This window comes from Bufo gargarizans, chromosome 6 (assembly GCF_014858855.1).
Source record: "Bufo gargarizans isolate SCDJY-AF-19 chromosome 6, ASM1485885v1, whole genome shotgun sequence".
Lineage (NCBI taxonomy): Eukaryota > Metazoa > Chordata > Amphibia > Anura > Bufonidae > Bufo > Bufo gargarizans.
Window position 1 is genome coordinate 344,553,809 of NC_058085.1, and position 15,473 is coordinate 344,569,281.

At 42.0% G+C, this 15,473-nt stretch overlaps 1 protein-coding gene across 4 annotated transcripts in view; it reads left to right on the forward strand.

The window, feature by feature from the left end:
* Nucleotides 1–15,473, forward strand: part of LOC122941031 (dynamin-binding protein-like) — a 155,513-nt gene that overhangs the window by 89,926 nt on the left and 50,114 nt on the right. For all 4 annotated transcript variants that reach the window (XM_044298014.1, XM_044298013.1, XM_044298012.1 and 1 more), the window contains exons 3-4: nt 5,580–5,702; nt 8,149–10,170. In XM_044298014.1, the coding sequence (XP_044153949.1) occupies nt 5,580–5,702; nt 8,149–10,170 (2,145 nt within the window). The remainder of the gene's footprint in view (nt 1–5,579; nt 5,703–8,148; nt 10,171–15,473) is intronic.

The window sequence follows — 15,473 nt, forward strand, 5'->3', positions numbered from 1 at the left end:
GGTGTTGCACTGAGACTTCCTTTTTAAATTCGTGCTATTCTCATTTCCTCCTTCTCATGTCACCACTGTACTATATTTAGTCAATCACGTTACTGTTGTCTTCTAGCTCAGGGACTGAATTTGAACTTCAGTTTAGTTTTTTTGTGCTAGTGATGGTGTCCAGATATAGAGCAAAACTACAGAGACCTATGGGGACTATTAAAAACATGGTTCAAGTCACCACGCTCAATTACTGTCCTATGGGAAGATCTGCGACTAATATAATTCATGTTACAATTTCTCACCATGTTTAAGATCTCTGCTTGCTGTCAGTAAACGGAGATATTCTTGTTTATACATAGAGCAGAGTGTTTGCTACAATTGTATCTGGTCTATGCAGTCGTCTGTGAGCTGATCAGCTTGGACTCCAGACTCCGTACATTTTACCTGCACTGAGACACTGTAGCAAACTATCAGCACAGCAAGGGATTTAGGCTACTTTCACACTAGCGTTAAAGTTTTCCGGTATTGAGTTCCGTCATAGGTGCCCAATACCCGAAGAAAAAAAAAGAAAAAACGCTTCATTTTTGTCCCCATTCATCGTCAATGGGGACAAAACTAAACTGAACAGAACGGAGAGCTCCAAAATGCATGCCGTTCCGTTTAGTTGCGTTCCCATACCGGAGAGCAAACCGCAACATGTTGTAGTTTGCTTTCCGTCCTGGGGATGCGGAGCAAGATCCGGCATGACCTCCAATGCAAGTCAATGGGGACGGATTCGTTTTCTCTGCCACAATATAAAACAGATCCGTCCCCCATTGACTTGCAATGGAGATAATGACGGATCCGTTTTGGCAATGTTAAAGATAATACAACCGGATCCGTTCATAACGGATGCAGATGTTTGTAGTATCAGTAATGGAAGCGTTTTTGCTGAACCCTGCCGGATCCAGTAAAAACGCTAGTGTGAAAGTCGCCTTAGTATACTGTTGTCTAGAGTGGATACAGTGGTAAAGAACGCCCATCCATGAGCAGGACTGTGCCTCGCTCAATAAGAAGGAGTGGCCTATGGGAAGGGGGTGTGGCTTAACTGAAAAGGAGCATCTCGAAAATGCAAAAAAATTAGGGCACAATTTTGGCAAAAGATAAGTTATATTAGGGTCATCTTTAAACCGTCTTAAAGGAAATGTGTCATCAAAATTTTCATCTGCCAGTTAAACCCAGATAGCGACACATCTCCTTTATTTCTAATCTGTTTTTTAATTTTTGATTACACATTTGTTATTGTATTTCCTGAACATGATTATGGGGGGCGGCCATCTTGCCTGAGCTGTTCTTTACGGCAGCCCCATGGACCATAGCCACAATCTGCTCTGTGACCTGTGCAGAGGTCATTGCACAAGGAAAGAACAGATAATCTGTGACAATCACCTATTGTGATTGGTGGATCCCGTCTTATCTGTCATTCTAATCCTGCCTGTAAAGATATCACCTCTGTTTCTAGATGAGCAGATAACTGCAGTAAAGTGATCTGTACCAACCAAGAAGTGGCGCCTATTAGGCTCAGTGGCCAGTGAGAAAACGGCAGGATTTTATGGTTTTGTATAAATATAGATATTGACATGGAACATGGGCTTTTACTATTAATGACCTGTCCTCAGGATAGGACATCAATATCAGATCGGCGGGGGTCTGACACCCGGCACCCCCCGCTGATCAGCTGTATGAGGAGACGGCGTGCGCAGTGTGCATGAGCCATCTCTCTTCCTGCTGCTATGTCTCTGGGCGGACTGGGAACTTCAAGTGGCCCTGGAAAAAATACTAACAGTGGCCCTGTTTTGTAGTCGGGTCCAAATTGATGGACGGCAGCGCCAGCAATACCATATTGTGGCACATTATATCACCCCAACAGAACCAAATACCACAGTCCATCACAAAATACCCCCAGCAGCACAAAATACATCCCCCAAAACTTCCACTGGTCGGCTGTGAAGAGGACCCAGGCGGCCCCCTGGGCATCGGTCCACCGGAAAATTTCCCAGTAAGGTCTATAGCCAATCCGCCCCTGGCAATAAGGTGCTATGGGTTTGGAGCAATAGGCCATTGTTGTGCCTGAAGAAAAAGGAGGAGCCCTTCAAAATATGTAGCACTTGCTGCATTGTTATTTTACCCTGGTTTTACTAAGCCGTGGTTTGTTAGTTAGCGGCCCTTCTGGATCCCTGTTTTCTCATTGCTACTTTCACTCTCTCCATATTAGATAGGATTAGTAAATCCGCCCCATTGTATATTAGAAAGTTCTGCAACTTTATTTACATAAAAAAGACCTTACAATCGGTGGGGCCCTATGAGCGGTACCTTCTCTTTTGCCCCTTTTCTTATATGTTGTGTCGTCAATCGTGAATTATTAACCATACCAAAGCCTCATGCAGAATACTGCCCAAATAACTGTGCCTCACACTGGTCAAATACAGGGCCATGCAATCCCTGAATATTAGCATACAGTGCTCATCTAATGCCAGCATGCAGTGCCCATATAATACCAGCATGCAGTGCTCATCTAATGCCAGCATACAGTGCTCATATAATACCAGCCTACAGTGCCCATATAATACCAGCCTACAGTGCCCATATAATACCGGCCTACAGTGCCCATATAATGCCAGCCTACAGTGCTCATCTAATGCCAGCATACAGTGCTCATATAATGCCAGCCTACAGTGCCCATATAATGCCAGCCTACAGTGCCCATATAATACCAGCATACAGTGCCCATATAATACCAGCATGCAGTGCTCATCTAATGCCAGCATACAGTGCTCATCTAATGCCAGCATACAGTGCCCATATAATACCAGCATGCAGTGCTCATCTAATGCCAGCATACAGTGCTCATATAATACCAGCCTACAGTGCCCATATAATACCGGCCTACAGTGCCCATATAATACCGGCCTACAGTGCCCATATAATGCCAGCCTACAGTGCTCATCTAATGCCAGCCTACAGTGCTCATATAATGCCAGCCTACAGTGCCCATATAATGCCAGCCTACAGTGCCCATATAATACCAGCATACAGTGCCCATATAATACCAGCATACAGTGCCCATATAATACCAGCCTACAGTGCTCATCTAATGCCAGCATACAGTGCTCCTATAATACCAGCATGCAGTGCCCATATAATACCAGCATGCAGTGCCCATATAATACCAGCCTACAGTGCTCATATAATACCAGCATACAGTGTCCATATAATACCAGCCTACAGTGCTCATATAATGCCAGCCTACAGTGCTCATATAATGCCAGCATACAGTGCTCCTATAATACCAGCATGCAGTGCCCATATAATACCAGCCTACAGTGCTCATATAATGCCAGCCTACAGTGCTCATATAATACCTGCATACAGTGCTATTATAATACCTGCATACAGTGCTATTATAATACCAGTATACAGTGCTATTATAATACCTGCATACAGTGCTATTATAATACCAGTATACAGTGCTATTATAATACCAGTATACAGTGCTATTATAATACCAGTATACAGTGCTATTATAATACCATTATACAGTGCTATTATAATACCAGTATACAGTGCTATTATAATACCAGTATACAGTGCTATTATAATACCAGTATACAGTGCTATTATAATACTAGTATACAGTGCTATTATAATACCAGCATACTGTGCTATTATAATACTTGCATACTGTGCTATTATAATACCAGCATACAGTGCTATTATAATACCTGCATACAGTGCTATTATAATACTAGTATACAGTGCTATTATAATACTTGCATACTGTGCTATTATAATACCAGCATACAGTGCTATTATAATACCAGCATACAGTGCTATTATAATACTAGTATACAGTGCTATTATAATACCAGCGTACAGTGCTCATATAATACCTGCATACTCTGCTATTATAATACCAGCATACAGTGCTCATATAATACCTGCATATAGTGCTATTATAATACTAGTATACAGTGCTATTATAATACTAGTATACAGTGCTATTATAATACCAGCATACAGTGCTATTATAATACCAGCATACAGTGCTATTATAATACTAGTATACAGTGCTATTATAATACCAGCATACAGTGCTATTATAATACCAGCATACAGTGCTCATATAATGCCAGCATACAGTGCTCCTATAATACCAGCATGCAGTGCCCATATAATACCAGCCTACAGTGCTCATATAATACCAGCATACAGTGCCCATATAATACCAGCCTACAGTGCTCATATAATGCCAGCCTACAGTGCTCATATAATACCTGCATACAGTGCTATTATAATACCTGCATACAGTGCTATTATAATACCTGCATACAGTGCTATTATAATACCAGTATACAGTGCTATTATAATACCTGCATACAGTGCTATTATAATACCAGTATACAGTGCTATTATAATACCAGTATACAGTGCTATTATAATACCAGTATACAGTGCTATTATAATACCATTATACAGTGCTATTATAATACCAGTATACAGTGCTATTATAATACCAGTATACAGTGCTATTATAATACCAGTATACAGTGCTATTATAATACTAGTATACAGTGCTATTATAATACCAGCATACTGTGCTATTATAATACCAGCATACAGTGCTATTATAATACCAGCATACTGTGCTATTATAATACTTGCATACTGTGCTATTATAATACCAGCATACAGTGCTATTATAATACCAGCATACAGTGCTATTATAATACCAGCATACTGTGCTATTATAATACTTGCATACTGTGCTATTATAATACCAGCATACAGTGCTATTATAATGCTAGCATACAGTGCTATTATAATACTAGCATACAGTGCTATTATAATACTTGCATACTGTGCTATTATAATACCAGCATACAGTGCTATTATAATACCAGCATACAGTGCTATTATAATACTAGTATACAGTGCTATTATAATACCAGCATACAGTGCTCATATAATACCTGCATACTCTGCTATTATAATACCAGCATACAGTGCTCATATAATACCTGCATATAGTGCTATTATAATACTAGTATACAGTGCTATTATAATACTAGTATACAGTGCTATTATAATACTAGCATACAGTGCTATTATAATACCAGCATACAGTGCTATTATAATACCAGCATACAGTGCTATTATAATACCAGCATACAGTGCTATTATAATACTAGTATACAGTGCTATTATAATACTTGCATACAGTGCTATTATAATACTTGCATACAGTGCTATTATAATACCAGCATGCAGTGCTATTATAATACCAGCATACAGTGCTATTATAATACTAGCATACAGTGCTATTATAATACTTGCATACAGTGCTATTATAATACCAGCATGCAGTGCTCATATAATACCAGCATGCAGTGCTCATATAATACCAGCATGCAGTGCTCACAAGTCTTAGGTGCCATGTGTCCCCCTTCAGCAGGATGTGCCCCCGCAGGTTGTACCCCATAAGGCTGGCTATGGCAGGTGATGTAGTTGTGTGATTTAAATAGGTTTGTGTCCTGAATGTGTCACTTGCTTGTTTATAGGGCAGTTTCCTGTAAGTTTTGTGGAAACGCTGACGATCCCGACGATAAAACCCGGAGAGAAAATGTATGTCAGCATTAGTGACTTTACCTCTCATGAGCCGGGAGCTCTCTGCCTCCAAAAAGGTAATGACTTCTCCCAATATGTCCTCGCCGTAACTTGCAGTTTTTTGTGTCTTTTTATATTTTGTTGTCTTTAGTGTTTTGTAAACATTGGTTAGTCCTGCCGCCAGTAAAACGCTCTTCATGCTGTGTCTGTATTTTGTTCTGTTGGGATTCTGGGTTTTTTGACATCAAGAATAGAGTAGTCTGCAGCCCTGTTACTGCTGCTGGGTTTGATCAAGATTAGGCCTCATGCACACGACCATATTCATTTTATACTTGGCCATAAAATGCAGACCACGGACCCATTGAAGTCAATGCAAACGAAAAACAAAGATCCAGCTCACTCTCGCAGAGATTCACAGGTACTTTATTAATGCGGTTAAAATAACATCCAGTACAAAAACGTTCAGTCTACGCGTTTCAGGCTACCCAGTATGCAAGCCCTTACTCATGAGTAAGATGTCATGAGTAAGGACTTGCATACTGGGTAGCCCGAAACGCGTAAACTGAGAACGTTTTTGTACTGGATGTTATTTTAACCGCATTTAAAAAAGTACCTGTGGATCTCTGCGAGAGTGAGCTGGATCTTCGTTTTTTGTTTAGATGACCAATTTTCCGCATCCAAGTGCGTTTTTTTCCGTGCTCACAGCAGAAAAGGGGGCAGGTGAGAGCCGTTATATTCATTTTTGTTTTGTTTCATTGAAGTCAATGGGTCTGCCAAAAATGCGGATACAACATGGACGGTATCTTTATTCTGCAGGTCTGCAATTTACGTATGGTCATATGGATAAGGCCTTAGTTTGGGATCTTACATTGATGGGTTATCTGTAAAAATAGATCATGTGTGATTGGTCAGGCTCCCACTCAGAGGTGAATCTTGGGCCACCTGGGTCCCAATGCAAAATCGCTAACACGGCCCCCACCTACTATGTGACATTTAAAATACTAGGGTCTGTCAGTATGGCAAAGAGACCTTTGCCTCCCCGTTAGGCACTAGGTTCTCGGTGCAGCTGATATCTCTGCATTCCCTATATCTAAGTCCTTGTCCCATCCCATGGACTGTCAACAGTGGGCAGAAGAAAAGAGCAGTGATGCTGGAGCCCTGGGGTCCCTTCATTTCAGTACCTGACATAGCCATATGCATATGGACATTTCTGTCTGGTTCTGCAGCTCAGGCCCTTTCACGTCATTCTGCTAATCCTGGGGTTAGGACCGCCACCTGGCATTAAAAGGGTTTTCCAGGAGTTCTTATTGATGATGTATAGTCTGGTTAGGTCATCAATATCCGATCGGCGGTGGTCCAACTCTCAGCACCCCCACAGATCAGCTGTTAGAAGGGGGTGTAGTGCTTGGTCAAGCGCTGTAGCTGCTTACCTGGCCTGTAACATCACTTTCATTGGTCTCATGGTCTTTGTGCGGGTCAGTCCCATTCAAGTATTAAGTTGCAATGCCAAGCATAGGCACTATATGGCGCTGTGCTTGGTGTACTATGAAGAGGCTGCATCCTTCGTCCCATCAGTGTGGCCCCTTCAAACAACTTATCAGTGAGGATGCTAGTAGTCATACCCCAACCGATGAGATATGGATGACCTATCCTGGGGATAGGTCTTCAATATTTCAGTGTTTTATACTGATGACCTATCCTCGGGATAGGTGGCTTCCTCGCAGCTTACCTTGGGCCAGTGACGTCGTGTTCATTCGTAACATGACCGAGGAGCAGCTCACTCCAATTCCTGTGAATGGGCCTGGGCTGCAATAGCAAATGCAGCCACTATCCAATGAACGAAGCTATGCTTGGTAAGCTGCAAGGAGGAAACGCGCTCACCAGAGTGCCGCACCTCTACCAGCAGCTGATCGGTGGAGGTGTTTGGAGTTGGACCCCCACCGATCAGGTAATGATGACTTATCATAAGGATAGGTCATCAGTATAAAACACTCGGAGAAACCCTTTAAGGATAGGCTATAAATGTAAAATCCATTTCAAGAATATATGCATACAAACACACAATAGACATACTGGGACTTCCCTAAATTTCACGCAGATTTCGGCACAAGTTCTACATCGTAATCCACTGCTGAGTATTTTCAGTCGTGTGTACATAACCCAATGTGTCTGGATTATCAAACGGTCATAAAAAAAACTTTCTAAAAAAATCAATGTAATAAATAATAAAGGGTCTCTAAATTTAAAATTCTAAAATATTTAGGTAGTAAAATATTTTCTCGATTTGTACCAAAAAATTTGCATGGTTTATAACTGCACATACACTGTAGAAATAGGATCCATGAGTGGTCTTCAAGCACATGCATTTATTAAAATGACCAGTAGAGGGCACTCTTAGCTAACACTTCTGTATTGGCCCTGGGTTGTGAAGTTCATTCATATCCAAGTATTATCTGGTTCATAAAGACTTTACTTGCCTTATTTTATCCTAATTTGTGTTTTTTCTCCCCCTTAATTCTACAGGAGATCTGGTGGTGCTGGAAGGATCCTTGGCTTCTAGTTGGCTGCAGGGTAGGAATTGTTGGGGCGCAAGAGGGTTTTTCCCACTATCCTGCGTTCAGGAGTTCTTCCTGTCCTCTAGGAGCCGTCAGCTTTGCCAAAATGTGACTGTAGAACTCCCCAGTTATGCTATTGGCCAGGCACAGGCAATCATGGGCCTTTCCGCACAACTTGATGAGGAGTTAGACTTTCGGGAAGGAGACATCATTATAATAACTGGGGTTCCAGAACCTGGTTGGTTTGAAGGGGAACTAAATGGAAGAAGAGGAATTTTCCCTGAAGGTTTTGTGGAGCTGTTAAATCCTTTGAGAGTTCATCCAAGGATTGAGAGTGATCATGGACTCCCCTCAGATAAAGAAAGAGAAGACTTTGTTCTTGATAGGTCACCGGAAATAATCAATGAGCGGGACATGGATAAAATTATAGAAGATGAGGAACCAGAAGGGACATTTGCAGTTGCCCTCTACAGATTCCAAGCTATGGAGCATCGAGAACTTGACTTTGATGTTGGAGACCGAATTCGAATAATCAGAACATTGGAAGATGGGTGGCTGGAGGGAGAATTGTATGGAAATCGGGGAATTTTCCCTTATAGATTTGTAAAAATAGAAACTAAAGAAAAAAATTATCTTGTGGAGCAACCAGTAGATTCCGAAACGTCAATTTGGAATCCCCCTGTCAATTATCTTGACATGTCCTCTACTCATGAAGTCAGCGGAACAGATCCACATTATTGGGATGTCCACATGGAAAATCAACCATCATCATCCACAACTCAAGAGGCAATGCAAAGTCCAGAAGCAACCATCAATACTAACCAAGAAGCAAAGCAAAGTCACCATGAAACAATCTATAGCTCTTCTACAAAACCTCAGCTACCTCCTCGACCACAGAGTAGAGCATATAGTCCTCCGGTATCACAAAACCAAGAGCAAAGACCTAAGGAGAAAAATATGTTTACAACACAGGTGGACAACAGAAGAAGTAGAACCAGTTTATCCAATGGAGCTCAAGAAAAATGGTCTTCGAAGAAGTCATTATCTTTAATGACGACTGATGACATTTACTCAGCTGACGACAGGGCTAATGAAAGGTCAAAAAACAAAAACAACCGAAAAAATAGTCTTCCACTCCAAGATATCGTGCATTGGGTGGAGGACCATAGAAGAAAACCAAAGACGAACTCCAAAGAGAAATGCGACACATCAAGTTCTCGGCCAAGCCTGTGGACAACAGATTGGGAAAGCCCAGCAAATGACAATACTAGACCTGATTTAATTGACTTGGACTCCAAGCTTACTGAGCAGCTTTCCCAGTTTGAAAAAAGTCTCTCCAATCCTAACAACAAAGTATCTAGGCATTTTTCAATACTGGATTATAACTCTGAAATTGACATCATCCGGGGATCACCACCATTGTCCAAGCATCAGAAATCTACAGCAAAATTCAAAGTTTTAAGACCTCCACCACCACGTCCTAACCCTCGACCCAGTTCTTCTTCCAAATCAAATTCTTCTCGAAATTATATTCCTAAATCCAGTTCTGCCTCCTCTTATTTATCTCCAAATCAGAACCCCCATAGAAATGAATACGTGGAAAGCACTCCTCCAACCCTTGCTCTCCGACCATCCAGACCAGCCCCTCTACCCCCACCCAATAGTCAGAGAAACACTCCATCTCCAAAACCACTTCCTAGACAGGACACCACGCCCAGTGACAACTTTTTGCTGTCAGACATCCCAGATCCGATGGATGCCCCTGATGACTTAGAACAGGTAGATCGAGGCTCCCCTTGTCCATTTTTGCTCTTGAAGATAGAAGATGTCGAGAGAGAACTCGAAGTGTACAGAAACACTCGTGAAGAGCTATGTCAGATGCTTGAGGATGAAGACCAGGATGAGGTGACGAGAGCTGAGACTATAGAGAATTTGGATTTTTGTGACTCAAACATTGAAAGCTTGAACCTGGAGTTACAGCAGCTTAAAGGTGAGGTGCATCATGGTTCACTCTTCACAATGTCTGCCAATTGCTTAGACGATAATATGTCGCCAAAAATGTGGCCATTCTTATTTATGAAATATTTTAAAGAGGTTGTCCCATGAAAAATATTCTACATTTTTTAAAACCTGCACCTGGATATGAATACTTTTGTATTAGCATAGCTACTGAGTTATTCACCAAAATCTATGTTTATGATGCCACCTGCTGTTTGCTCTTTTTCTAATTTTTTGTCCTACTCAACGAGATAGAAGCACATGTCCAGTTCCATCCTTCAACTGCTACTAGCTGCAGCAGGAAAAGACATGCCCCTGAGAGTTCACAGCCCCTAAGCTGACAGCTTGAAATAAATCTAGCAGAGGGAAGAATGTGGAGATCTCTGGATCCATGTGAGGTACAGGGCTGGTTCTAGCTTTGTTAGAAAGAGACGGTCATGTACTATATGATGTCTGATTATATTTTTTTACATTAATCAGGGGATAAATCCCTTTAGTTTATACTGTTTTCTATGAGCTCCAGCTTAAAAGCTCCTGGCGCATGCGCTACACATACATAGGTAATACGGTTGAAAAAAGACATAAGTCCATCAAGTTCAACCAAGGTATAGGTGGGGACGCGAATCCCAGAAGGAAGTGAGACTCGGACTTTTACACATTTTCAGAATCACTAATGTCATTTACTTTTAAGAATTCATCTAAACCCTTTTTAAAACTAATTAGGGCAGTGTATTCCTGTGTATACTTATACAGTGGCAAAATATAGAAGCTTTGATCAGAGATGGCCCTCCACCTGGAGACTCTTCTATAACGTGAACACAGGGATCTGCCAAAAACTCATCTGACCACCAGCTATTCCTCCCCATTTGCCTCCATGCTGGGCTCAGCCGCACATCTGATCTCCTAGAATACCCCCTTTAGTCCTTTCTCGTTCTCTTATCTCTGGTTGTATTCCATCCTTCTATATTGTGACCTATGTTACATTTCTTTACATTTATTAACATGCATATGTATAGAAAATTCCCATTTTCAGTAGGTGTCCTCCTTTTGGGGGTGTCAAACTGGTAACTCTTGTAGCACCTATGGAAAGCACTTGCCTTTGATGATCATATTGTGTGCAGTCAGCCATAGGCCTACAGCCAAGTCCTGTACTGTGCACATGGAGCGTCGCCCACGTGGAGGCGTTGACAGAGCTGAACTATTAAACTTTCACCACAAATGCTCCTTTTCTTCTCCGAGCCACTTTTTGCCCTCCTTTTACATATCAGGTCGCGCCCTGCCTTGCTATTGTTACTCGATTCTCTGCAGATTGTGATACAGGCTTCCCCTCCTTACGACTTAGTCATCCCCGCGAGATAATAAAGTGTGAGGCGTAAAACCAAGACGCACCTATAGGAACTGCAACGTGTCGCAGGGGCCGTGTCATATCCCTTAAGAACAACTCTGCATTACTGATCCCAGGACAGTCGTCGCCCAGCTTTTCCAAACTCCAGAATGTGAACCCTTCCTAGTCACAAAGCGTTATAGAAGCCAAGAATTTGTGACATTTGCCCGCTAATACAACTTATAATGGCGGCTCCGTAAATGTGACGGAACTGTAATACCAGACACATTTTATGGATAGAAGTGAAGCTGTTTCGGGGGTGAAAATCCTGGATTAGTTCTTTAAGTAAAATATGTTTAGTGGTCAATGTCCGTTGTGGTCATCTCTCCTTAAAGGGCACCATCCTCATTTTTCTCTTTCCTATTTGGGCTATGCACAGAAAAACTAAATGTGAAGGAAGGCGGTCAGTATCCAAGGTTGTCACCCTGTAGTCCATTTCACTTCCCCTTCCTTTCCTCCTTAGATTTGAATTTCTGGTTTTCTATTCCATCACTTTACGGACACCTGTTGCACCCAACTGATCCCATTGACTTTTAGTGACCATCATGGCGTATGTCTTTTTAATGGAAAAAATGATGGTGGCTGTGACCATTGCAGATGAGAACCTAGCCTAAATCAGTGTCAGAACTATAATATGTTATTTTTGAAGGCACGTTACTCCCTGTTAGTCCCTCATGGTCATAAAATACTAATAATGACCATGAGAGCAGTGTTTAAAGGGGATGTCCAGATATACTCTCCCACCCAATCTGATGGGTGGGGAGAGATGCAACTGGGCTACCAGACTGCCAACCCCAGCCTGATACAAGCTCAGCGTAGGACATTCAGCATCTACAGCCTGATCGGGTGGGTCAGTATGTCTGGAGACAGGATATGGGCCTCCTAGATCCAGGAGACAAAAACCCAGTTGGAGCTAACTACTCGCCACTAGGGTCTATTTTATTTATTTATTCAGAACCGATTAGATTGTATTTTATAATATAGGGTTTGGGCCCCGAAAATAATTTCCTCTGGTGGATCCAACACAACCTGGACAACCCCTTTAAGATCAAAGCTGAGCTTAATGTGGTTGATTCCCTATGCAATAGCTTCAGTTGAAGCCCCCCTCCCATGTGGTGCCCAAATAATTCATACGGGGACCAAATAACAATTCCAATCGGTAAACTAGAGAATATTTTTAAATTTTTGGAACCTACTATGGGATTGAGGATGCACTCAGTGCTAGTTGCACACCCTGCAGTAGCGACAGGTGGCACACACCCTGTGTAACCAGGAGGTTGGTCTCTGCGTGAAGTCACGTTCACGGATAAATGTTAAATCTGGAGACTTTACTTAAGGTGTGGTCATTATTTGATATTATGTAAGAGCTGCCCGAGCCTGGTGCAGACGGTGTCATGTCAGGTGTTTGTGTCGGTGCTACACGCCCGTTCCTGCTGAGGACGCAGTATGAGACACAGGAATGATATGTGCTGGCATGCCTGCTCGCACATCTATTCATGGTCAAAGCTCCCAGGTCACGAATCTCTGACTCTTCACGACATGATGTTACTTCCAGTGTTGTTGTATTTACGGGCAGCTGCATGTTACACATAAGTACACAATGTCATGAATGGGGCATCAGCAGTAGTTTCATGTGTATGGTATGTGTACAGTGTGACCAGTATGTACACGCCATTTATGTAACTGAGAATGTGCCCTATACGCTCAAATTCCTTGCCGGTCCATCAGGCCTATGGTGGGCAGCCTTGCTTATTATAAGGGTCTCCAATGCAGATATTCAGCGTCCTACTTCCCTGTTGGCATTGTAGAGAGTCTGTACATTAAATCACTCTCTATTATAGTCTATTGGCAAGTAAACTGAATGTTATTAAGAGTTGGCCAGAAAGGGTGGACCTTATGAATATCTGTAACCATGACAGATTGCAAAATTGGACTTCACCCATAGCAGTTGCCTTTGGTTCTTAGTACTCGGATACCCCCAGGTCTTACAGTAGGGTTGACTTTCACAACAACCAGACAGTCATAAAAACAACATGTAGGAAGCTTGTGCCAAAAATCAAGACACTAGAACAAACTCACTGGTGGATGACAGGAACTGAATGCTGAGGGTCACCATAAAAGCAGATGATCCAGCAATGGAGTGGATGGCAGATGTATGGCATACAGGCTGATAGTGGATGAATGACTGACAGAAACAAAGCAATACTGAACTGACCCTATGAGAATTGAGCCCTTCAAATCAGCCAGGAAAATGCAACAGCCCAGGGAGAAAGACCAGTGGAACTACAAATTCCAGAATACACAGAAAACACACTACAGTAGATTCAGCCATTGAAGTCAGATCGCAGAGCAAAGTCAAGCTGAAAGGGAATGGACCTAGCAAAACACTATACCAGTCAACCAGAATGGAGTAAGGCCTGAACATATAAAGGCTCAACAATCCACAACTCCACACTAATAAACCAGGTAAAGCTCGGATAACCAAACCCAGGGTCACACACAAGGCAGGGGCATAGCAACTGGCGAAACAAAATGTTGGTTCCTAAACAAGTGGTTGGACTCGCACAATTGACAGCATATTCTGGGAGCGTATTATCAATGTTTAAAATCTAAGAAAAACTCTATAAAAGGGTTGTCCAAGTTAAAATAAAAACTGTTAAGTGGCAAGGAGAGGGTTAATATAAGCAGCTATCAGACATTCTGGAATATTAGATTAGAAGCTATGGACGCCTCTGGAGGAAATTTTTCTTTATTTTTAAGATTGCATTTTACACAATTTGGGCTAAAAATCACTTTATCAATTGGTCTTTATGAAAAATGTTCAACAGTTTAGTTTTTTTCTGCAGCTTTCACTGCAGACTACTTAATCGGTCAGGGAGCTGATCTGATTGCTCGAGCCGTAGCCCTTATCTCTGAACTCCTGATAGCTCATAGAGCCCTATCTTTATCAGCTTGATAAGGACTGAGCTGTGATGAGTGTTTATGAACTGTCAGGAGTTCAGAGATAAGGGCTACACATCGAGCCTCCAGAGCAGCTCTTTGTCGGATTCTGTGTTAAACAGAAAGCAGTAGTCAGCAGATGCTCTGAAAGTGAAAGCTGTTAATAAAAAACAATAAAAAAAAAGATTTTAGCCCAAAATAAGTAAAATGAGTTGATAAAAAATGCCCCTGATGGTGTCCATAACCTTTTGAAGGAGTGTTACTGTAGCTATGTATATTATGAAGCAAAGTATCTGCTTTTCCCTTTACTTTCCACAATAAGACATGCCTGGTCAGTGGGGAATTTAGAAATAAACCGCACCTTTTTAAATGAATTTTCCACATTTTTCACATGTCCTGTGCACATTTTTCCGCTTGATGCGTGGAGGTTGTATAACATCGAGGCTGTGTCCTGGTCTCAAATCCATCCTTGTATTCCTCTGTGGTGGTTTTGCTGCCTCTTTTCATCTTCTTGTCTTATATTTCCCGGACTATATACCCCTCTTTTATCCCTGTCTTTGGATGATACAGAACCATATTCCAAGATCTGGAACCGAGCGGGTGCGCTCCTTCGTTTCATTAGGTAACCTTTATTTTCTTCTTAAAGAAGTTGCATGGGATTAGTAACACAGGGTCTCTTTCTTCGGTAAACAGCGCCGCTGTTTTCCACGGGTGGTGACCGGTACTGCAGTATTTAAATGACTGGAGCTGAGCTGTAGTTCTAGTCTATGGATAAGGCCTCATACACACGACCGTATCCGTTTCGCGGTGCGCCAAACTCAGATGATGTCCGTATTGCATCTGTTCTTTTTTGCAGACCCATTGACGTCAGTGGGTCCGTGGTCCGTATTTTGCGGCCAAGCATAGGGCATGTTCTATCTCTTTGCGGAATGGACACACAGATGCTGACAGTACACGGATGAAATGTATTT